We start from the raw sequence: 24,497 nt of genomic DNA on the forward strand, positions 1-24,497 counted from the left end.
GAGAAAACTTAGGAGAAAGAGAGACAGCAGCTAGAGAGGAAAATTGGATCAAGAGTCTTTTCAAAAGGGGAAATATAAATATATTTACAGATATAAGGACATAACATGCATTGGGAGGTAGGGGAAGGAGAGGAGAGAAGAGATTAAAAAAAATCATGCCTCCCCTTTGGATCCAGTTCTAGTGCCTTCCCTTGAATCAGTTTAGTCCCCTCTCCCCGTTCTCCTAATTTTTTTTTCTCCAAATTCCTGAAGGATGCTGTTTAATCATACTGCCTGGATGTCCTCTACCAACTTTGTTTTTAAATCCCCAATCTGCCACCAATTTAGCTTCTTTAAACTCTGGAATTCAATTTATCTTCACTACAAACGCCCTTGGGGGAAAAAAATCCCATATAGTGTCATATAATAATGTAATAAATCTTGATCTGGTTTCATGAAGTGTTTTGATAAATGATGTCCACTTCAAAGTGATTTTTGCTCACAGTTTCTTAAATAAAACAATTGCTGAGGATGCCAGGCCATAGTTTTATCTCTAGTGCTATAAGAACGAACACACACACGCCAAAAATGTATTGACTCAACAAAAAATAAAAATAAAAATTGAATAAACAGATTATAAAAAATAAGGCACTTTAAATAGTCAAATATCTTGAATAGCAATGCCCCCTTCTGCACAGGAAATATCAAACTAAAATCTACTTGCCTCATCATCCGAGTAGTTATATTGTGAGGTTACAGAGCCCCACATCCTACTGGCTACATTAGCTGCTTGTTTCATTCCAGACTTCAGAACATCTATTTTCGGTCCAGAGAGTATATTGTCTAGCTTCAGATTGGATAAACTTGTTACCACAGACCCCAATGAGCCATGCTGTGAAGAGCGACCCAACGCCCTTAATGATGGAGGCCGCTCCTTTTGAACTCGTGAATGGGTTTGTTGCTTTGGTCGCCCCGTAAAGGTTTTAGACCTGGAAACTAAAGGACTTTTCCGATTTTCACTCTTCTCTGGGGCTGGTGGGACAGAATCTGAAGGTAAGCTTGATCTCCTCTCTTGGGAGCAACTAAGTGCACTAGAGGCTGCTGCTTCTCTGCTCTCTTGCTTGTGAAGCTCCATGCTGGAAGACTTGCTACCCAGGGGGCTCTTTAGATTCATATAGCTTTCTATTTCATCTGCCAGATTACGTGCTACAACTGGTGACACAATCTTTTCTTCAGGCTCTGAGGGTTTTGGTTCTATACTCTCAGTAGCCAGCAAAGATAAAGGGTCCAAGCCCACTTCAACATCTTCCCTTTCAACAGGCTTAATCACTCCATAGAAGCTATTCCTTTTAGTCATTGCATCTCTGGCATCTGTTTTCTGGTTTGGGGGCTGATTACCATCCAGAAGTTTGGCATGAACTTTCTCAGCTCTGGCTGCACTGTCCTCACCTCCGTTCTCAAGGTGCTCTTGCCCTTCCTCAGGCTCCTCCAGCACTGGTGAAGACTTAAGCTCTAGTTCCTGAGCACCTTCGCTCACATGAGTCCTGGTGCCACTCAGCCCAGAGACCTGCTGGTCACCCATACTGTCAAAGCTACTGGATTTACTAGTGTGAGGGGGTGAAGTTTTGGCCCCAGATAAAGCTGCTGTGAGGATCTTGGCATCTGCTCCCATCATTATTGCTATTTCACTAGCGCTCAAGTCCAAACTGCCTTTCTTCAGCAGCATACCTGCTCTGCTTTCAGTGCTAAAACTGCAGCTCCTCTCTGAAAAGAGCTTTTGTCTCTTCTGCCCTTTTTCACCTGTTTTCTTGGGAGAAGCATCATGAAAGACTGAATCTTCAACTGGATCCTGAGTTATAAAGAGTGGGCTAGATGCAGTTCCTAAAAAGAAAGCACATGGCATTAATGTGATAGCAGTATGTGTTGGGGGAAAACAAGGTAAGGAAATAATTTAAATGAAGGTCATATGGTCTGGGTTATTTACAAGTTTCCTAATAAGAAAGTGGTAAATATACTTTAGAGCAATTGTACAAAAGTACCACTGAGTCACAAATTACATGCGGAAAGATTAAAGCTAAAGTTAGTGCTTTAGTTACGGACACATACTATTAGCCTGCATGAGCAGGCTGCAGCACCCAAGCAAAGATGGACATTTGTCACTCCCTCTTTCCACCAAGCTCAGTGGTCCACCTGCTTCACTCTGCATCATTTCTTTTCCCAAAAAGGGTGGACTCTACCCTCTCTATGCTCAGTTTATTGCCAATGTCTTTAGCTCTCAGAAGATTGGGGTTTTTTTGCATTGGCTGTGGCACTGCTTCCAAGACAATACTGAAGCACGCAGGACAAATAATTCTGGGGAGAATTTAAGTCCCACAGACATCATCTGCATGTGTCAAGAACATAGATACGTGCTTTTGGAGAAAGGATCACCATAACTGGAGAAGAGTAATTTGGGATTGGTCTGTCAGGAACTCACCATAGTAGTCCTAGCGCTACTCCAGATTCCTTCTTTAATAGCCTTCTTCTTAGCTTATGCCTGAAGTTGCCTTTGTACTGAGAGCACCAAACCTCTGAATATTACAGTACACCCCACTTCAATCAAGATTACCCAGACAATTAATGTAAGCCTAATGAAACGTAACGGCAGTAACGACTGCTTAGTGGGTATAGTAATTCTACTTCAATGGGACCTCACTAGGTGATTTAAAGGTGCTTAGGTCTGTATGTGGCTCAATCTCACACTGATTCTGTCTGTTCTTTTAACAGCTGTCAGTTCCCTTATCTGTCATGTGCAGCAAGTCTATGAGGTGCTTTACCACCGCCTGAGTCAGACTCAATCTTCCCACACCAGTTACATGCTGACCTAGCACTCTGGGACTCTTGCAGCTGTCCCTGCCACCAACACTGGGTAGCCGGTAGTAAGCTGTATTCCTATTACAGGATAGAGAATGTCCACTCCATGGGCATCACAATAAGGTGACAAACGTGCTACATCTCTGCAAATCCCAGATAGTAACGTTAAAGTTAAAATGGTGTCTTCTAGTAATTGGTAATTCCACTTATCAGGACAAAAGACCATCCACCAACAATTGGCAGTAGTCACAACAACAATACTGCCTCTTTCATAGTGTTTTCCATCCATAGATCTCAAAGTGCTTTACAGGGGAAGGCAAATATTATTGCCATTTTACAGATACAAAACAGAGGCGCAGAGTGGTGAAATGACTTACCCAAGGACACACAGCAGGTCAGTGGCAGAGCCAGGCATACAACCCAAGTCTCCTGACTCCCCAGTGCACTGTCCTGTACTTGGGACCATTCTGTCAACTCAAGATTCCATTTACCAAACATCCAAGTTAAACAAACTACAAGAAGCCAGAGGCAGTTTCAAATTTTGTTGATAACAATTGTGTTAAACAATATACTCAGTAACTCACCACTGCTGTTTTTCCTGCCAGTGCTATCAAAAATGCCAGATGGAACTTTCACAATACTGCTTCCCCAAGCAGGTGGTTCTGCTGAACTATGAGGTTCTGCACTCTGCTGATGCTTTTCACCAGTACCACCAACCTCTAGAGTAAGAAAAACCCATCTTTAATTATGCGGTCTAAACAAATAACTTTATCTGCATTGTTTTGGAAGATACATTTTAGATAAAATGTACAAGCTGTTCTCTTCTTAGTACAGTGCCCACAGATGCCAATCTTTCTAGGCGCTGAGCATTTCTTGCAATTAATTTAATACATTCCAAAGCCTGCAGGATTTGGCTCTATAAGAACAGCTTTTCTCTCACCAGCTGCACCATGTGGATGAAGTATTGCAGGCAGCATAAAGTGTAAGTAGGAACAAACAAACATTCTCAGACCTTCATATATGGATTTTGTATAAGTGGTTATATTATTGTGAACAGCAATTGTTGCTTCATAACCCAAGAATGCTCGCACACATAAATTATGCCTATAACTACAGCTTAATGTGTTCAAAAAGAAAACAAAATAGATGGTTCTTCAAACTACAGGAAAATGTCTACAGAAAACTAAGAAAAGGATCCATAAAAACAAGAGATAATTAGGTTCTTCACTTGTATTGTGCCTTGGTATCATTCTTAGCATAGACAACATCAGGCATTGTTCTGAGTCACACTGACACTGAAAGGCAACTGCAATACCCAACTGTGATATCAAGTCACCTTGGACCTATCTGGTAGGCTTCCATGAGAAGCATGGTTAAGAACAGGACAGGGAGCTAGTATAAAGATTCTAGAGCTCACTAACTCAGATTCCATCTGCGTTAGTACTAATAATAGATTAGATTCCAACTGAAATTAGGGCCCCATTGTGCTACACCTTTACAAACACATAGTAAGAGGCAGACACTGCAGTGAAGAGCTTAAAATCTAAGTAGACAAGACAGAAAACCGAGTTCTCCAAGGTCACAAAGCAGGTCAATGACAGAATTGGGACTAGAACCCAGGTCTCTTAAATTCTACTCCATTGACCAATCCAGGGAACTGTATCATGAGCAAATCATTTAACTTCAGTATTTAGGGAACTACTACTTGCCTTGGGGATTAATGTTTGTAAAGCACTTTGACGATGAAAGGCAATATTAGTTCTAAGAAGTGGGTGATTGATTCTAGTTGTACACAGCATAATCTAGAAGGTTGTTATGCTAATTATTAAAGCCTGGTCTACACTACAGAGTTAGGCTGATGTAAGACAACTCATGTTGACCTAATTATGTCAGTGTCTACACTACAGCCTTGCTCCTGCCGATGCAAGTGCCCTCCTACACCGACATAACTCCACTTCCATGGGAGGCATAGGGCTTATGTTGGTATAATCAGGGCGATGCAGTGTCTGTGTAGACACTGCGGGCTACGTACATTGGCTGGAGCCATGAAATTGACAAGAAAGCTGGGCTTACAGCTGGGGCTGTCACCCCAGTGCGGGGGGGAGAGGGGGGATAAGGAGAGGGGGGCGCAGCTCTACCTAGAGCTCAGCTGCCGCCCGGGCTCCCAGCAGAGAGCCAGAGGGGGAGGGAGGTAGACGGGCTCCCGGTGGGCATGGAGCTGAGAGCCCGGGCTCTCAGCCCTCCACACTGCCCCTCTTAAGTCAGTGGAAGCATTCCTGGTGAGGATGCGCACCACCAACAGAAGGAGGGCAGTGCGGACACGAACCACTGCAGTGCCTGTAAGTTGACCTAACAGGTCAACTTAAGTTTGTAGTGTAGACATGCCCTAAGTATATCCATCAACACTGATAAGCACTTACATACCAATGTGAAAGGTCTAGAAGCTTTATAAAGAGCAATGGAGGCTTGGTCAAGTCACACACATTCTGCCATGGCATCTCCATTTTATCGAATATGACAGCTTTAAATATATTTCTTTTTAAAGTGAATTTAGTGATGGTGGGAGCTGCCAGATTGATAATCCTGGTGTTCTCTGCTCACAAAGCAGAGTGACATGGCAATGGCACCACAAGCTTAACTATTACTGGAGGTCTATCAATGGGAAGACTCCTGAGGGTTGTAATATCTCAGTCTCATTTCAGTTGTTGGGTTTAGTGTGGAGGTACTGAGTGGTACTGGTGGGCTGGGATATACAAGAGGTTAGACTAGATGATCTGGGAACCCTTCTGGCCTTAAATTCTATGACTATGAGTAAGGCTAAGATTTTGTCATAGTTATTTTTAGTAAAAGCCATGGACAAGTCACGGGCAATAAATAAAAATTCACGGAAGCCATGACCTGTCTGACTTTTGCTGCTGAGACTCCATGGTTTCCCCCACCACTGTGGTGTCTGGGAGCTGTGGGGTTCCACCTCCAACCACGGCGGCTGGGAGCTGCAGGGTGACCGTATTTCCTAAAGAGAAAACGAGACACCCAAGCCGCTCGCCCAAGGCGTCCCCCTCTCCCCACGTGAGACTCTCGCCTGTCGCTGGAACCCTGAGAAGGGCCCCCTCAGGAGTCTGTCACCTGTCAAGGGAACTACCCCCCGCTTGCCCCCCCGCCACGCCCCACTGGCTGTCAGCTCCAGAATCCTGAGAGCCCCTGGGGCTGAAGCAGACTTCATGACCTCCATGACAAACATAGCCTTAACTATGAGCCCTGACACAGGGTGAAACCAAAGGAATCATCTCCACACCCATGCTGTCCTTTGCTTCCCTGCAGATAAGAGTGCCAAATGTGATATGGGAACTGGACTTAGGCTCACCACTACTAATTTCAAATAGGCCACAGAACAGTTAATTAACAAATGGTTGTTTGTGGTCATTACTGACATGGATTGGACTCAAGCCAGCAACCCAGTTATGATATAGCTGTACTTTAATTGATCCCTTGAACAGGAAATAAACAAGAATAATAAAAGACAATCATGTGGTGACTGTAGTTTTGTGAATTACATCTATTAAAAGCCTTCTGAATGTTTTAAATGGACTGGACAAATTTAAAATAAACCCCTATCAATGTAAATCTAAATACTTGACCTCCTGTTAGGTCTTCCATTTTACAAGAAGAATCTTTTTCTGCTAGTGTCTCAGCTGCAAGAAGATTATCTCCATCAACCCTTATGAGTTCATCCTTGGATCCATAGCCTTGGTCTGACTGACCCCCTGTTGAAAAGAATACAAGCAAGTAGTCTAACAGTTTTCTGTTTTAAACTGAGAAATTATGTTGCACGTTAAGATATTAAAGTGCAACTTGTTTGTGCTACATCTAGTTTTGGCTAAAAATATTGAGTCAGGAGATCACCAATGCCTAGCACACAAAACATACACACAGTATTTAATTGGTAATGGTAAAAGCAGAAAACAATAGCAAAGACAAGAATAAAAAAAGCCTATTTTAGGTTTAATAGTCTATTTGCCACAATATACTACAGTATAGTACATTCTCAATAACTTGTACACTACACAATTTGCTAAGTGCATCCCCACCAGTATACTATGGTAGCTCATTTGAAAGGCAGGGATGACTGAAATTTTGTACACTGCATGAACCAGAACCAAACACCACAGAAACCAGACAGAATCACTTTGCTCTGGAATGAACTCTCAGAAAAATAACACACACTATATCACCTGGGGGTGCACACTTTTCACAAAGCAATCACTCTATATCTGACCTATCAGTCCTCACCCTCAAAGGAAACCTGCACAACACCTTCAAAAGATGAGCCTGGGAGCTTAAATTTATAACTTTGTTAGACACTAAAAATCATGGTCTTAATAAAGACACTGGATGTATGGCTTATTACAACAACCTGTAACTCACTAACCCACTTTTTGTCCTAAGACTACAGGGGTGTTAATGGGCCACTTCATCTTGAATGGTCCCTTACAATATATATGCTAACTACCTATGCTAAACTCTGTGTCGGATCTTGTATTTAGCTGTGACATACTCAGCACCTTTCCCAGGCCTGAAGAAAAGATCTGTGTACCTCGAAATCTTGTCTCTCTCACTAACAGAAGTTGGTCCAATAAAAAAAATATTACCTCACCCACCTTGTTACTATAAAGTGGTCAGCCTAGACAGCTCGTCAACTTTATAGAAACCCAAAACTCAGCTATCATAACGTCTGTGCTCTTTTTGCACCCAAAAAGAGCACAGACGTTATGATGGAAATAGTGTTAACAGAGAACAGATGGGATTCATTCCATAGCATAACATAGAGCATGTTGAGATCTATTTCCTAAACCTGCCTATTAGCAAGTCTTCGGATACATGAGCTTGTTTCAAAACACAAAAGTACAATGCAAATTACCCTCAAGTACCAAAGAAATTTCGCCTGGCTCCTTAGTAGTTACAAAGCTGAATAACAAACTTGTTTTGAATGCCTGATATCTCCATAGAACATACATGGAGAATAGAACTGATAAGAGTTAAAAAAGCCTAAGTAACTACCAATTTATGTTTTGGATCTATTCTACAAGCAACTCGATAAGAAAAAGTTTGATATCCTTTGATCTTTATTTTCTTCTATCACCACTTTAGCCATGTAGAAATCTCCCCCCACACCCTCCTTGCACATCAGTGAAAATAACCTATTAATAAATGGGAAATTTACCTGCAGCAGTAACACTCAAAAGGCAGAATTAATGCACATGTGCATCCAAGACTTCACACCATACAAGTCTGCACCCCACACCATGACAGCCAAGGACAAATGCAGCACCAAGAGAACGCAGAGCAAGAAGCAGAGTAACAAAGAGCAGAGAGAAGGAAAGTTCAGTCATCTAGACAAGTACATCAGGTGCAGCTCAGGAATCAGATTCAAGTTCTCTTTAAAGGAAGATTCAAGATATTAAAAAATGAAAAAGGGTGTGCGACAACCATATGCACAATAGGTCCTGTGATGCACGAATATATAGGAGGTTTAGTTGAATGTATGGTCTGGGGTATAATCAGATTTACAGTAGGGAAGGAAAGCAGATGAACTCTTTTGGTAACCTGTCACCTCAAGTAATTTTCTGGAGGTGAATTATTTCATTCTAATTTGTCTGTTCGAGTACACACCATATTCAGTGCAGAGCTCTTCTCTGGCTTTTCAAAAGTCTTTCCACTCTCAGACACTCTCCCAAAGATTATATGTATGACAAAGTTCAGATAATTTACAGTAATTATGAAGTTCTGAAAACCATGGTAGCAGTTTGCAAACTGTAATTTATAAAGTATGCACTACAGTGATCAAACATACATACCGGATTCTGGAATTTTAATTACCCTCAATTAATATTAAAGACAGATTTGAAAACAATGGTCTCCAATTATGTCTGAGCAACTTTTGCACCCTCACTTGTAAACACAAATGAGAGTTTACACACAGAGTTTGTTTTAGTCCAGTAGATTTTATCAGTCGTGTGCATGAGTAATTGCCAGCAAGAATTGCTAATGCTCATAATTAGAGGCTTGGAGAGTTCTCTTAAAAAAAAAACCTGACAAAATAAAATATGGACCATGTGACTGCTTCACCAGCAATACAATTACAAAAAAATCAGTTTAAAGAGTTAGTCATTGTGCCATGGTTTACTCTACATTGAGCATGGAGTACCAATGTGCAATAAAAAGGAATATCCTGCAACTACTGTATACTTCCTTTTCTACAAGTATATTGATTCAGCCATTCATATCGCACAACCTCAGAAAGAGGGGGAAAGTGTTTAGGGAGGAAAGAATCAGCAGGAAATGAGAGAGGAGTTTGCTGTTGGTGGAATTGTTAGTAGTGAAACCCAGCAGACTCTAGTACCTGTGCTAGAGTGATTATCAATGGAATCAAGCCTGACTAAGTCTCTGACGAAGAGTGTGTGCTCCCCACTGTTAGCATCATTAGAACTATCCACGCTACCATGGCTCACCGTGTCCCCATCACTTCCACCCGTGGCATTCCGAGGAGCTAGAGATATGAACGAGAGCTAGTCAGTAAAGAGAGGATTTGAAAACTTGTCAAACTTTAAATAAGTCAATCAAACCTTTCCAGCTCACAGCAGATACTTATAGTTACATAAATATAATTAGGATATGGAGTAAGGGACCAAAGCAATTTAGTTTTCAATGTGAGACACCCTCATATCACTGAGCATAAACTTGGCAGCAGCCTATTTTTATGCACTTCAGAAAAATATTCCTTACTTGGAAACATTTAGAAAATACACACATACAATATCATGCTAGCAGCAATCATTAGAATGCAAATCCTATTCTAGTTCAGCAGAAGTGAGTCCATTTCAGTCACTATTTATACATTACCTGATATCACAGACACCTGTGAGCTCCTTGTTGCTTTTTTTAGGCATTGCCTAAATTGTGCTACACCACGGACCACATTCTGTACCTTCGTCCACAGAAAGATACCACTGCGGTTACTGCTAGGCCAATGACTTTCCAAAACTGCCTGCAAAATCAAAGGCATTATGGTAGTAACTGCTTAGTCAGTAAGCTTGCCCTCTTACCCTCTACAGAAAAACTGCTCTCTTTTAAGATGTGAAATGAAAACATTTTAAAACTGATTTTTTTAAGAGCCCTTCTCCCCTGGTCTCAAGGCTGTGCGTAGAACACCAGTCCTGAATGACTAACATTCGATTGTGAAAAGCATGATTTAAATAGACTGTGGGATGCATATTTGTTATTTACAATGCAGTACCAACAAGAGCCCCACTAAGCCCTCCACTCCCACTGACTTCAGCTGGAGTGATTTACTTGCACTGCGACGTTCCCTCTCAGCTTGTGGATCTCTCAAAGTAGCAGAAGCAGAACTGCACCCTTCACCAAAAGGAAGGTCAGCAATTCTATCTGCTGTGTCACAGAATTAGAAGACAGCAGACTGGTGTCTGCAGAGTTACAAAAAAAAAAAAAAAAAAAAAAATCAGGTCAAATTATATGTTGTATGTGTGGGAAGAAGCTATTTCACCACCTCTTCGATCCCCCATCCTCAGCCATATACCCTAATTATGGGCCTGTTCCAAGACTTAGGCATGATAAAAATTGGACGAGACCGCAGTTAAATTTCAACAGCATATTTGGTTAACCAACTCAGACAGAGAACTCTCAGACATATATACATACAAAATAATGTAAAAAGTGAAGTATGCACTGAGCCATGAAAATAAGTACATTTTAAGTCTGTGTATCCAGCAAGCCCAATCAGGCAACCAGCCAATAAACAAAACAAGAAGATCTACATGAAAACCATTCAAGATTATCAGCCTCCACAATGCACCTGAGGAAGGTAGGACAAAGACAATGAGAGACAACAATGTCAAGTAAGTGACTGCTTACCTGCCCCAGCTTCATTAAGAGATCTCTTACCTTGTTGTAATAACCATAGGTGATTGCATTCGGCTGTACTCCAGCATTTTTCATTTCAAACAGGACTCTCACAGCCTGAACAGGATGACCACAAAGTCCACAGAGCTGCATTACAACTCTATAGCACACCTAATAAGATTGAGAAACCCATAACATGGTCAATTTCAAGGAACATTACAAGTACTGAAGTCTGCAAGAGAGAAAAGGCACACAAAAACTACTATTCAACGTATAATCCTCAACGGCCAGGAGAGGCAGCACAAATTAATCAGTAAGACGATCATGTTGGCATCAGGGAACACTGCTGAGGATACTCACATTTACTCCATTATACATATCTAGGGTTACCATACATCCGTATCTTCCTGGACATGTTCGGCTTTATAGTCCTTAAATCGCCGTCCGGGAGGAATTTTTAAATATCTAAAAACGTCTGGGAAAATACGGATGTATGGTAACCCTAGCAAGGGGAAGGGGACCCTGAGTGGCTGCAACTTACAACTCCCAGGTTCAGGTAATCGGCCGTAGGGGTTGGCGCCATGAAGGTTTCCTGCCAAGCCAGCCAGACGGCGATGGTTAGGAACTTTCCTGGCTCCCGCCACTCTCCACCGCGGGGCCCGAAGCAACTTTCCGCCCCCCCGACTCAGGCTGCTGCTGCCTGAAAGTCCCGGCCAATGGGAGCCCCGAAGCTCGTGCTTGTGGTGGGCGCAGCACATGGAGACCCCTCGGCTGCCCCTGATCCTAGGAGCCAGAGGGACCTTCGGCAGGAGGGGTGAGTTGGTGAGCGGGGCGGGGTGAAGAGGCAAGCGGTGAGCCAGCAGCGGGTGGGGGGGGTGAGTAGGTGAGCGGGTAGGGGGTGATGAAGAGGCGAGCGGCGAGGGAGCCAGTGGCTGGCTGGTGACGGGTGAGGAGGCAAGTGGCGAGCGGTGAGCCACCAGCGGGTGGTGAAGAGGCGAGCGAGCCAACAGCGGGCGGGAGGGTGAGGAGGCGGGTGGCAAGCCAGCGGCGGGGGTTGAAGAGGCGAGCAGCGAGGGAGCCAGCGGCGGGTGGATGGGTGGGGGTGAGGAGGCAGGAAGTGGTGAGCCAGAGGCAGGCAGGGGTTCTCGGGGCGGGAATGGGGGTTTCTGGCAGGGGAGTGAGGAGGTGAGTGGCAGGTGGGAGGAGGCGAGCTGTGGGTGGGGGACTGAGGAGGGATGCAGCAAGCCAGTGGCAGGCCAGGGGGTGAGGAGGGGTGCGGTGGCAGGGCCAAGCGGGGAGGGGGTGGGACCTGGGGCAGACTGGGGACGGAGCGTGGGAGGAGCAGGGGTGGACTGTGGGCGGGGCCAACACTCCCCATGGAGTGTCCTCTTTTTTGAATGTTCAAATATGGTAACCCTATACATATCTGATTGCCAGATGGAAAAGGACAAGTTATCGGGAAAGCTATTTTCAAGTTAAGGATTAGCCTGCTTCAGACATAACACAAAAATGTAAAACATTTTAGCAATATGTATCAGTGTCATCTTTTAAATTTAGCATGGCTTCAGACTTGAAAATTAATGTTTTTGTGCCTTTTAAAATTTGGTGTGTGAGAATCTATATTCCCAAAGTCACAACTGTATCTACCCCCATTAAATTCAATCCATGCCCTGAAGGGTGCCCCCCTTCACTAAAATGAGATTGTGCAAAGATAATTTTACTAAGCTTATTTCTGTGCAAAGCTACAGAATACTAGCCATGGTTACCAAAATAAATAAATAATTCGCTGAATTCTAAAATGGGGCATATTTAGTGGTTTTAGAGAAATTAGTGAAAATTACCATAAAATAACTCTTTGAAAGTTAATTACAGCCTGTGGGGAAAATCTCATTTCACACTGCAACACAAAGCAAGAAAATTGCAAAAAAACAACGATTGTTTTTGCACAGAAACCTTTCTGAACAGTGAAAGCAATCCACCTTTATGTTAAATGTGATGCAAGAGTAAGGGTAAGAGCAAAAATAGTATGTGAATTTTAGCACTCATGTAAGATAGAGTAGGGTGACAGCAGCGAAGCTCTCTCCAAAGAGCATGTAGAACACAGGCTACCTCAGTACTAGCTTCCCCATCTTGTCTTATCAAGGTGCCTCAACCCTGAATCAGGAGGGAGAGAAACCCCGTCTCTATGCCCATTAAATCCCTGGGTTTCTCTAATGAGGCACAGTATGAGGTTACTAGTTAATGCAACCGTGGAAGTGGTTTTTGTGAGATTGATACTCGTCCACTGGGAATGTACTGGGACCATTAGTCTCATTTCAAGTAGGCCAATTAGCAGTCACAGGATAATTCCTAGTTCAAACTCAACTCAGATCAGTAGTTCCTATATGCCTGGAGATAAGAGGCTTTAGACCAAGGGACATTTTCAATATATTCACCTCTGAGCCATCCAAGTTTCCCAGAATAGTACTAGTCTATTTTACAGCCAGGTCTGACATGTTGGTCACACTTTCTGCATAGGTTACTCAAACAGCAAATTAAAAAACACTCAAAATGTACATTTAGTGAGAAGAGCCCATTGTTATTTTGGTTTTAAGTTACTTCAAAAACAGACATTTGAGGACAAAATGAACAAACACTCAACTGTAACCAGTACTGCCTTGTAGATTAAATTCTACATTGGACAGTGACAGATACTGCCAATACACTTATAACCTGAAAATATAGTCATATTTACAAAAGCTATATGATGCTATTTTCAAGATGGCTTGCTCTGGCAGAATCCTAGGTGGATGGTTGATGCTTTCTGCACCAATAATCTCAGGAGGGGTGATAAATTCCACCTCCAATTTATGGCACAGCTGCCTCTGCTAGCATGGTAGTATTGAAAACTGATTTTAATTTCCAGCTTCCCAAACTAACTGCACAGCTTTCAGCACGTTATTTCAATAAGGCTTTAATAAAAATAAAAAAATTTAAAAAATGGTTTAAAAACAAAAGTTGTAAGCTAGGTAGCAAGCTTGAACTTTACTTATTTTTAGAAGTGAAACATTAACAGTTGATGATTAACATGTTCTTGTACCTTAATCCCATTGAATAGGTGTGGGGTTTTTTTTGGGGGGGGGGGTGAAAGAAGGAGGGTACTTGCCTCATCTAGTGGTTCCACATCGGTTTTCCTCATTTTAATAAGAATGTCATATGCCTGTTGCAGTGCTCTGACTTTGGGATGGGAAACTCTGATGTAGGCTGGCAGACAAATGAACCATAGGCTATAACAGTGACTAAAGAGGCACTTAGCCCACAGTGGTGGGTTTGTGTAATACTTCTTGGCTAATTTATGGGCAGTTTTTATCTCCTGTAAAAGGCAGAAAACAAAAAGGATATAAACACACAAAATACAGAACACCTTGAATTTGGAGGAAAATTTCTTTAAATCAGATACTAGCTTTCTTAAAATGGGATCCTGCAGCTCATTGTCCTGGAGGAAACCATGCAAACATGAATGTTAAGCTGTATTTCTCATCAGAGTCTCCCTTCTGTAAAGCTCTTCATAAGGTGGGGAAGAGAATGCATATTAATACCACTTCAAATCTGCTCCAACTTTCTTTATTATAGCATGTATTATACTATAAACACCAACACATGTTTGGCTCTGAAGTATAGCCTTAGATACAGGAAGCACCGCCTCTGTAAATTCATATTTATTTTGATTCGTTCCTCTACACATACATCTGTTTTCAAAGTTACAAACATCTATTCTTTAAACACCACACTAACTTCTAGCATAAATGGGTGGTAACAATTCGACCCAACACCAACGTAGTTTTTGATGCTCACACACACTATATTATATAAAGGCAGCACTAGTTAAAAATCTAACCTGTTTTGTCCTCTTTGCCATGAGTGCTGGACTATTTGAAATGTTACCTCCAGCTGGGTGCCTGTTGAATGAAAGCTTGAGCTCCTGTGGCCTGTCGAAGAGCTCAAAATCTAGTCTTGGGAAGTTTTTATAGCTATTAAAAAAAGAAAAGTGAAGTGTCATTTAAATTTCCAAATCTTTTAGTTGTTCTGCTCCAACTTTAAATACTTGGTGCAAAGGCCTTCTACATGCAAGCTGAAGGGATCAGCACATTGAGATCAAAGAATGTTTTGTAAAGAACCCAACAAAATGGGAGCGAATGGAAGGACAGGAAGGCTCTTCCTCTTGAGAGAAGGTTAGGGGGAAGACATCAGAAGGACTCCCCTTTGATCCATGAGCCCAGCAGAGACAGGAGACCAGTGAGTCAGCAAGGCCTCCATACCTCAGTGGCTAGTAGAATCAGGAGAGAGCAGCTGGAAGCAGGAGCAACCCTGAAACCTCCAAACATTTCACAGGGCAGGGAAGACAGGAGAATTAGGCATCTCCTGCCACGGGGCTGGAGGTGGCAGAATAGCCACAGTGGGAGGAGAGGGGCAGGTTCTACCACCCTTTGGACTCATGGGATCCAGTTAAAGAGCACAGGGCATCCAAAAGGACAGATCCCTTGCCGGCAGTCTATGGTGTGTATTCAGTGGTCCTGTGCAGTTTCACTAGCTATCCTGACTGAAACAGGCATACTCCACTGCAGTTGGTGTGATATGCACACAGCACCAGCAGGGGAAGAAAACATGGAACATACATAGGGAAATGTAATTAGAAATAAGAATTTCCAGGTGGTGATCAGTAGCTGGTATTTAAAAGGAAAAAAAGAAAGAAACTACTGTCAGACTGCAGAAACTGACCAGAATTCAAGTTGTCAGTGTCTTTTTATACCTAAAACACTGCAAGTTTAGGTAGGGGCTTAAAGCAAGATGCAATAGCTATGTGCACTCATGTTTAAAGAGATACGTCCCCATTTCACTTGGCTCATTAGTTTTCTAGAGCCTCAGCACCTTTGTTAGTTTGCAATATACCTGTACTTAGGTGCTCGGGCCCGTCCATCATCAGGGGGAGGTTCTGGTGGCATTATAAACACTGTGTGTTCACTCTTCTGTGACTCATCAAGCTCAATTAACCGTGTATCTTCTGCAGAATCTACATCAACCTGCAAATTAGTATCAGGACAAAACACCAGTTTCAACATTAGTAATAGTTCTTCTACATATTCAAACACGACTCCCACTCACATTATATTTTCACTTCTACTTTGCAATCAGAAACCCCTGAAAACAAATATAAAGGAGACAAGTACCTTCTCTCCCTTTTCTGTTCCTTTATCAGGAAAAAGCTAGAAAGAGGAAAAAGTTAGTTAGTTTTTTGTTTTACAAGAAGCTACAAGTATTTTTACATATACATATTTTTCATTGAAGTTGTTTCCTCTACTGTGCCACCAAGATAATCAAATTACACTGTCATATTACTTTGAATGCAAATAATCTCCATTACAAATACTCCTTCCTTTTACTGAAAGCTAAAGGAGCAGGCTATCTCAACAAGCGTCAGGTCAGTCACGTCAGCAGACTAAATAAGCAATCCTAATTCTAGAAAATGAAACTTCTCTTCCTTTATTTTAGCTTAGTTATATTATCTCCAAGAAAACAGTGTCTTCCTACCCAATGATACATTAATTCAATAGTTAGGAGCAAGAGAGTCATTCCAGGATCCTAAAAAAATTGAGCCAGAAACCAAGATACTATTTTAATAAAAAGTACACACTCACAGGTAAATAAATGCCTTAATTATTGATCATCTAATTTTATTTGTAAATTATTCACTTGGCCTTTTACAGATTAAGATATACCAAATCACTGCCAATTTGGACTGGAATTACACCCTGGGAACGGATTACATTTTGAACATGGGTGGGACTTGGGAACTATTCTAAAACCATCTATATAGCACCAGTTGCAGTTACAAACAAGACAGAAAGGTCCCTGCCCCATCAAGATCATCTACACAGACAATACACACAAAAAAGAAAGGTGTTGGGAGTAACAGATGCAAAAATGAAAAAAGTTTGAGCAGTTGTGTTTGGCACCGTATAAATACGTAACGGTGTTTACATTCTAATCACAGCTAAATGAAAATCTGGGGGTGAAGCATGACAAGTGGAGTGGATGGTTAGGGATTAGAGATTGACTTAGACAGGTGAATATTTAGAATGCACTTGATAGAGGTATGAGAGGAGCAGGGTGGAGATGGCATGCCACATACTCAGAGCAGACTCAGTTTTTCTTTTCATGAAACATCACACTGTGTAACTTTTAATTGGAGAAGTTATGGGAGCCCACTGCAAGTTTCCTACACTAACCAAAAATAAGATGAAAATGCAATAAGATGAAGGGGAAAATGACTCCGAATGATAACCGCAGCGAACTCCATTATCTCACAACAGCTGCTGCTGCTCCACCTCTATGACTAAAAGCCACAGACATGAAGGCACAATTAACAGCAACACATAAATACTTAAAAAAGAATGAAATACAATTTTTCACCTTTTCTATGCAGTCATCAAAAAATGCCAAGCTGGTATCCTTGTCACTCACAAAACTGCACTCTTCTATGAAGCGGCTAAATATCTGTGTTTTGGTTAGAAGCATGTAGAACTTTGTGTAGGCACGGTCTCTACTTTTTAAAAATCCTGGTTAAAAAAAATTTAGAAAAAATAAATACTAGTTTTAAGATGAACCCTCAAAAGAAAGAAACAAAACAACAAAGTCACATTTGTCTGCAAGAGTTTCACCTGTCAATCGTTATATGAATACCTAAAATTACTTAAATTTCAAAGAGTTGCTTTGCCCCCTTTTTTTTTTTTTTAATTAAAGTTTGTTTACTTTGCATTAGGCAGTACATGGTGGATAGTCACTTATACCATTTCCCAGTGTAATTAGTTTCCTGGGCTTGTGTACTTCTTTCACACAGCAAGAAAGGAGACAGAAAAAAATACACACAAAAACATAAGAAAAAGTGACTGTAAAAAGTCGCAAAAATGTATGGGTTCTCAGGGGCAGATGTAGGATTGGAAGGTATTTTTGAAACCTTTTTTCACGAGTAGAGTGTCCCTTTAACTATCTTCACTAAGAAAGTTTCTCAACTCTGTCAAAACAGCAGCCTATCTGAAAAGTCTACACAACCAGAATGAATTGAAGGGAGTCAGCTGGTGTTCCCTATTGGTTTCTTGCATTCTTAACGTTTTCCCCCCTCAAAGTTTTCTATTCTTACCCTGTGTAGAATTAAGAATACTTTAGTTTGTTCTCTTTGTTATCAGGCCACTAAGGCTTGGCTTCTAAGAGCATTTATTCTCAATACAAGTTGCAAAGTTTCTATAATCCCAAGAGCCGCCTTAAAGAAATGTGGACACCAGAGATAATGTCACATTATTGTGAAATGATTTTGTCAGACCTTCAATGGCAAGACCTGCAGTTACATTAGCAGAATGGCCACGTTACAACACATAGATGCTATTTATTATTGACCAGCTTTACTTGTATTTTAATCAAATTGCAACATTTAAAAGATTCAAAATAACTTCAAAGGGCAAGATTCTGCTCTCAGATGTGATGTTAATGCGAGACATGCAATTAAACTGCAATTAAGCTTTTCAGAGCACAGGCCACGTCCACCAATGCATTTGGACAGCACCTAGCATAATGACACCCTGACCCTCACTGGGCCTGTGGGCACTAATATAATAATCACCACAGCACCAACCCTGCCTCGATGTGATCCAGAACAGCCTCACCTTGAAGGTCAAACAAGGAATCAGCAGCAGTAGTTTTATTTGAAGGTGCCTGGGTAATTGGCTTGAGGAATGTTCTGTACCCCTTTAAAATAGACGCCATGAAGCGTAGAAAAGCCTCTTGGATCTCCATCTCAAGTTCTGTCATCTTCTTCTGCCAGGAGAAATCTGCCTCTATAGGCGTCATCTCCACTGCAGAGCCTTCTTGGGTCTTTCTGTGAACTAGAAACAAGAGCAAAGGGAAAGTGAGCTTTATTATGGATGACATTAAAACAGACTATCCTAGAAACACCCAAGACAGATTTTTCTTTCCTTTTATACTTAGCATTCCTGAAAGTTGTCAGAATGACAATACAGGAAACTAAAATTCTCTGCTAATCTTGAGACTACTAATTTATTTCATGTGGGCCACTGAAGAACCATTAAATGGCACCCATTTCCATTCCCTATCATCATCTGGGCCAGATTAAAAAGGCTACAAGCACACAAGCGATCTCTTTTCCGCAAGCCAGCCAGTCCTGCTTGGATATTAGATAATTAAAGTGGGATCCATTACAACACCTGTCACCGCCTAAACTGAATGTTATTTTGCAATGGATCAGTACACAATCAACATTAAAATTCAAGTTTTCACCTCACCTCACCACCTGGCTTCCCTATTATGTATTGAAAAATTGCATATGCACATAGAAGTGCCTGCACATATTAAAAATTCTAACATCTCTGTGCAGTAAAGTGTTAGAAACAGCCAGGTGGCATGCAGGGTTTACACTTGTAATGAGTGGGCACATGCATGTGTTCTCAGAATTTTGTGAAAGCACAAGTAGACGAGAGGTGCTAAAAATTTACCCCCCGTATGCTATATTGCTACATTTTTTTTATTTTGTCACTCCGCAGGTGGCCTTGCTTCAACCCTGTAATATCAATATCATCTCTATCTCAGTTCATTTATAAGATTTCTGTGAAATTTAAGAGAAAAAACTAGAATATCAAGACATTTTTGTATGAGTTTTGTTTTAATACTACAATTGTAGTTTACTGTGTTACGAAGGGGCTTCAGTCTTCTAAAACTGAGTTATGCAGACTGTTTTTTCCTACACCCACAAGAGAAATCCATTTCTATGCTATCTTTATGACATTTTTCCCTTAGCGGTGTTAACTTAATATGTGTAGTGAAAAAGAATAAAAGCATTAACCCAATTTGATGTACACCATTGCCTCTGCTCCAGTGAAGTTTGGAACTGAGACTATCAGTTTTGTGTTAATTATAACATCTGACTCTTAATAGATCCTGCTGAGAGAACTCAAAGCAAGGGCAGGTTATGCACAAGGCTTTCACTAAAAGCTTATTGAAAATAGAGGGAAAGGCAGAAAGTCATTTAATTCCTTAAATCACGGCATATTATTTCTGTTTGAATGTTTCCTTCATTTTACAGTCTTTATATATTTGTGACACAGGAGCCAGCACCACCTCCTCAGTTCAGTGTAAGGTGTGTATTATTAAACCAACTTAAAACTTTACATTGAAAGGTCCTATCTATACTCCAAAGGCAGCAGTGTCTGAAAATAGTTTGAATGTGGCTCCTGTCAAACAGTTGGTTTGGACAGGGCCAAGCCAAAATAAGAAATTATTCACTGAACAAAACGCATAATTTCTTTACCAATATTTAGTCAGAGTTTAAGCTACTTATTGACTTTTATACTCACATTTTCAGCAGGCTATGTAAATACTGTTAAAAACTTATTGCCCTCATACCCTTAGTATTTTTTCAGTTATCTTGGCAATTGTTTAGAGTAATGGTCTAACATGAACATAACAGATTCATTTCCAAAATATGGTTCAGTGGAAGCTTTGTTTGAACTGTGTTTGAAACATAACTCTCTTTTGACAGCCCCATCTATGTTCAGAACTGGAAAGAATCTTCATATGGTTTAAAGTTCAGAATGACAGCAAGGTAAAAGTGCAAAAATTTCATGCCATGTACTTAAAGGGATGGCCTTACATTTATTGCCATGGTTCTTAGTTGTTAAGAGTTGCTGGTCTGTACCAGCAAAATAAATATTCTGTGAAAATTATTGTAATTCCCTTGCATAGGGTAGCTTTCTTTCCCATCCCCATGCTTTACCCAACGCCAGCTGTGGATGCAATTTCCTTAAGGTGCTGAGTAGACTTTTGCATGGCTTCTTAGGAAGCTGTTTCCAGTTCACGCTCTTCTTATCATCCGATCTATACAGTGAAACAAACAATGCATGCAAAATAAAAAAGAATAGTAAGTGTATGAAAACTTAATGTTTTTTGTTACTTCACTTTCAAGATGGCTCAATACCAAAACAAGGAAATGGCATTGGAGAGATGCCTTTTCATCAGTTTTATTTCTGTGTAGAAATAAAATACACAGTAGAAAGGACAGAACTGAAAACTATTTTGTTTCCTCCAAATAATATAGCAGTCTAAACTGAGTTTGGATCTGATCCCAGATTAACCTGAAACCAGAACTTTTGTTTAGATTTGGTTTAGACATTTAAATCGGTGCTTTAATAAATCTCAAAGTGGCTGCTTTTATCTCATTGAAGAAAATAATTTAATCAGGCTCATCTGCATTTGACTGACATGAAAACATACAATTAATCTCACTTACTGAGCTTCCTATTCCTATTCCTATTCCATTTTGTATCCAATAGCTGTAGTATAAATATAAAATATAGGCTTGATGCATGGCAGAAAAGGGTAAGCATAGCACTTAGGATCAGAGTAGTTAGTATTAAAAGGTATGTAAAAATTACAATAGTATTGGGGTCCTGCCTGGTATCTTTATGGTCATATGCTGCACTGCCACATGTACCATAGACATTGATTCAATGTCTATTTCCAGTCTCAATACTAGGCCAGCAGGGACTGGGAAGGCTGAGGATTCAGCACACACTTCGGGACCCATGTCGTTGATTAAGCAATGCAGTTAACTGGCGTAAAGGGAGGTTCTTCCTTGGTTAGAAAGACAGTGGCTACAATGCAAGTCCTTGTTTAGCAGAGAAGAAATAAACGGAGAAGGTGGGGGGTGAATGCTGAGAACTGTAGGCATGTATGTGCCTCCCTTCTGGAATGCAAGGGGAGAGGGAAGTTATTGTAGCAGGGAATGTAGCCGATATTGCTGGCACAGGACTAGTCAGTCATTTATTACTAGCTTGGCTGATGCAGGCATGCTCGTTTGTTGCTTTGCATCAGTAATAGGATTGCTCACCTATTGTTGGATCACTATTAGTATAGCTGATTACATTCTTATTTTTGGGGGGATACTAGATTTTACTAGAGATAAAATTGCCTGCAGAAATTATAAACTTAGCAACCATACAGGTCTCTTTATTCTCAAAGTGTTTTACAAATAATGAGCCCAGCCTCACAGGAGTCTTTGCAAGATCACTCCCATTTTACTCATGAGGAAACTGAGGCAGAGGATTTAAGCGACAGCTGTCAAAAACTATACAGCAAGTCAGAGCCAAGATTAGAACTCTGTGATCCCTAGCTTGCAGTCGTGTGCTCAGGGAACTCTCCTCCCACTTTCTCTCCCTGATCTCTCTATAGCAACATTGGCTGTACTGTTTCTCCAGTTCAACAAATAAAACAAAAAGGAAGACTTATTTTTTTTTTAAATCCCAAACTCTTCTTTTCCTAACAACCTTCCTCAAAAAGATTGTCATTGTTACTTTTGCCGATATAGTCTTAAAGCAACAAAGAATAGGCACTAAAGAGAATGTTGGATGAATGAAAGCCATTCAACATTTGCTGGCAGTAAATAATGCTTCATCAGTCTATGATAACAGAGCTACTAGCACTAAATGCTTTCAAAAGACACTTGTCAATGACTAGTTGAGACTGTTGTACTAGAAAACACAGCCTTTCTGAAAATTATTATCCTTTCTATTCAGCTGTAAAGGTCTTTCAAAATTAGCTTCACTATAGCAGCACTGTTATATTTAATAAAATGCATCTCCCCATGGAAAAAGGAATGGAGCGTGAATAAAATAAAAGCCAGCAATAACATTCATTTATAACACTTCATGCTTCTATACAGTCTTCCATGCAAAGTACTTCACTGACATGGATTCTGCATGAACATGTTGCTGAGATAAAGAAATAGCCCCATTATGCAGGTGAGGAAAGACAAGGAGGGTATGTATTTCCAGAGGTGAAGCTACCAACAGCTCCAATCTACTTCAGTGGGAGATGCAGGTATTCAGCACCTCTGAAAACCAGGCTATAGTTGCTATCAGTAAAATGGCCAAAATAAGCAAATAATTTTAGGTGATAGTCTTGAAAACATAGACCTATGTGACTGAGCTGGCAGGGCCGGCTCCAGGATTTTAGCCGCCCCAAGCAGCCAAACAAAAGAACAAAAACAAAACAAACAAACAAAAAAAGCCGCGATCGCGATCTGCGGCGGCAATTCGGCGGGAGGTCCTTCGCTCCGAGCAGGAGTGAGGGACTGTCTGCCGAATTGCCACCGAACAGCTGGACGTGCCGCCCCTCTCCGAAGTGGCCGTCCCAAGCACCTGCTTGGTAAGCTGGTGCCTGGAGCCGGCCCTGTGAGCTGGGCAGGGAAACCAGGTCTCCTGAGTCCCAGTCCCTTGCCTTAACCAAAAGATTTGTTGTTGTTTCTGTTTTTTAAAAGTTTGAGAGGCTTTTTAAACATTACATTTTGCCACTGTTCTTCACCACCAGGTTTTAACCAAGTTAGTGCCAGGAACTACTGGGAGTCTCACAAGAAGTCTAGTTCCTAGAAGATTTCCAACCCAGTAACTAGCCCAAATAAGTTTTATATTATTTGAACTTTCAGCTGCTTATTTGAACTGAACCTTTTGCAATTCATCTATCTCTACTTAATACCGCACCACTACTCACTGGAGAATCACAGCTCCATGACTGAATACTTAAGTCTCCACTGGCAGTGTTTTTAAACAAAAATACCCCAAAACCAAATACTAAGCTATTGTTACATTGAAGAAAAAAAGCTTTAAATTCTATTATTTTCCTCTTCCTAGCCACCATTCCTTCCGTAGTACAATCTCCTAAATGGACTGCTAAGAACAAATTCTGCAATATTTCCATTTAAAAAAAAAAAATACACAAGCAGCATTGTTCTGCAGTATTTCCTTTGATACTACTACAGGGACAGTGAGTCTTGCAGTAGTTGAAAGGAAACACTTCTTTTTTCAATAAATATCACAGGAACTGTCCTCTTGACATGAAGAAAAAGAAGAAAATGTTCAAACTGAGTCAAACCCACTGACTAATTGTAACTCAAATGTTTAAGCGTGAAAATCTGATTAGAGTTAAAAATTTGACATGGCACCTCACAAAATGTATTTCTACAGAGGAAAAGAAAACATGTACAGTTTGCAATTACAGCCAACATCATCATTCAAGATTGTTGTTTCCACTAGCCTGGAATAATCCTAAAAGGCATGAGACAATTCACTAACTGATTAAGTCTAAATTAATCAACATCTTATTTTTACATTAATGATTAAGTTTAAATCATTTTAATAAATACGTTGAGGAAAGAAAGGTCAACTTTTCTTTGAGAGGGGGAATTGCACAGATAACTGCATAAAGGAGGCAATTACTTTTAGTTAACTCATTCACAATAAGGAAAACACAAAAACAGTAACAGTTAATGAAGCATAGTATACCTTATACACAGTTTATAACATTAAAGGGACACAGTTAACATGAAATCTAGTCATCTTAAAAAAAAAGTTTAAAAAAAAAAAAAGTTTTTGGTACCACAGCTGCCAGAATCCCTCTGAGATTTGTGGTTTCATAATTACTTTCTTAAAATTCTCTCTATTGTTGCTGGGTGACAGACAAAGAAGGAAATTTAACTAACTATACAATGGAAACAATAAAACTGACTATATGCAAAATGTTGAGATGCACAAAATAAACAAACTGAAGATAGAAACACTACTCATTCAGTTGCAATATGGATAGGGGTCACTTAACACTAGTAGGTTAGCATTTTCAGAAGAGCGTATGATTATTAGATTAATGGGAGT

The 24,497-nt window shown here is 40.7% G+C and overlaps 1 protein-coding gene across 1 annotated transcript in view; it reads right to left on the reverse strand.

Annotated features, from left to right (window-relative positions):
* Positions 1 to 24,497, reverse strand: part of DENND4C (DENN domain containing 4C) — a 108,108-nt gene that overhangs the window by 23,006 nt on the left and 60,605 nt on the right. Inside the window, exons 11-23 of the mRNA XM_065406964.1 lie at positions 20,570 to 20,670; positions 18,447 to 18,665; positions 17,200 to 17,345; positions 15,957 to 15,992; positions 15,679 to 15,809; positions 14,627 to 14,759; positions 13,895 to 14,101; positions 10,792 to 10,920; positions 9,733 to 9,877; positions 9,233 to 9,379; positions 6,471 to 6,596; positions 3,417 to 3,551; positions 704 to 1,860 (exon numbers count right to left, since the gene is read on the reverse strand). Coding sequence (XP_065263036.1) covers positions 704 to 1,860; positions 3,417 to 3,551; positions 6,471 to 6,596; positions 9,233 to 9,379; positions 9,733 to 9,877; positions 10,792 to 10,920; positions 13,895 to 14,101; positions 14,627 to 14,759; positions 15,679 to 15,809; positions 15,957 to 15,992; positions 17,200 to 17,345; positions 18,447 to 18,665; positions 20,570 to 20,670 — 2,812 coding nt within the window. The remainder of the gene's footprint in view (positions 1 to 703; positions 1,861 to 3,416; positions 3,552 to 6,470; positions 6,597 to 9,232; positions 9,380 to 9,732; positions 9,878 to 10,791; positions 10,921 to 13,894; positions 14,102 to 14,626; positions 14,760 to 15,678; positions 15,810 to 15,956; positions 15,993 to 17,199; positions 17,346 to 18,446; positions 18,666 to 20,569; positions 20,671 to 24,497) is intronic.

The sequence above is a fragment of the Emys orbicularis genome, chromosome 6 (assembly GCF_028017835.1).
Source record: "Emys orbicularis isolate rEmyOrb1 chromosome 6, rEmyOrb1.hap1, whole genome shotgun sequence".
Classification (NCBI taxonomy): Eukaryota; Metazoa; Chordata; order Testudines; family Emydidae; genus Emys; species Emys orbicularis.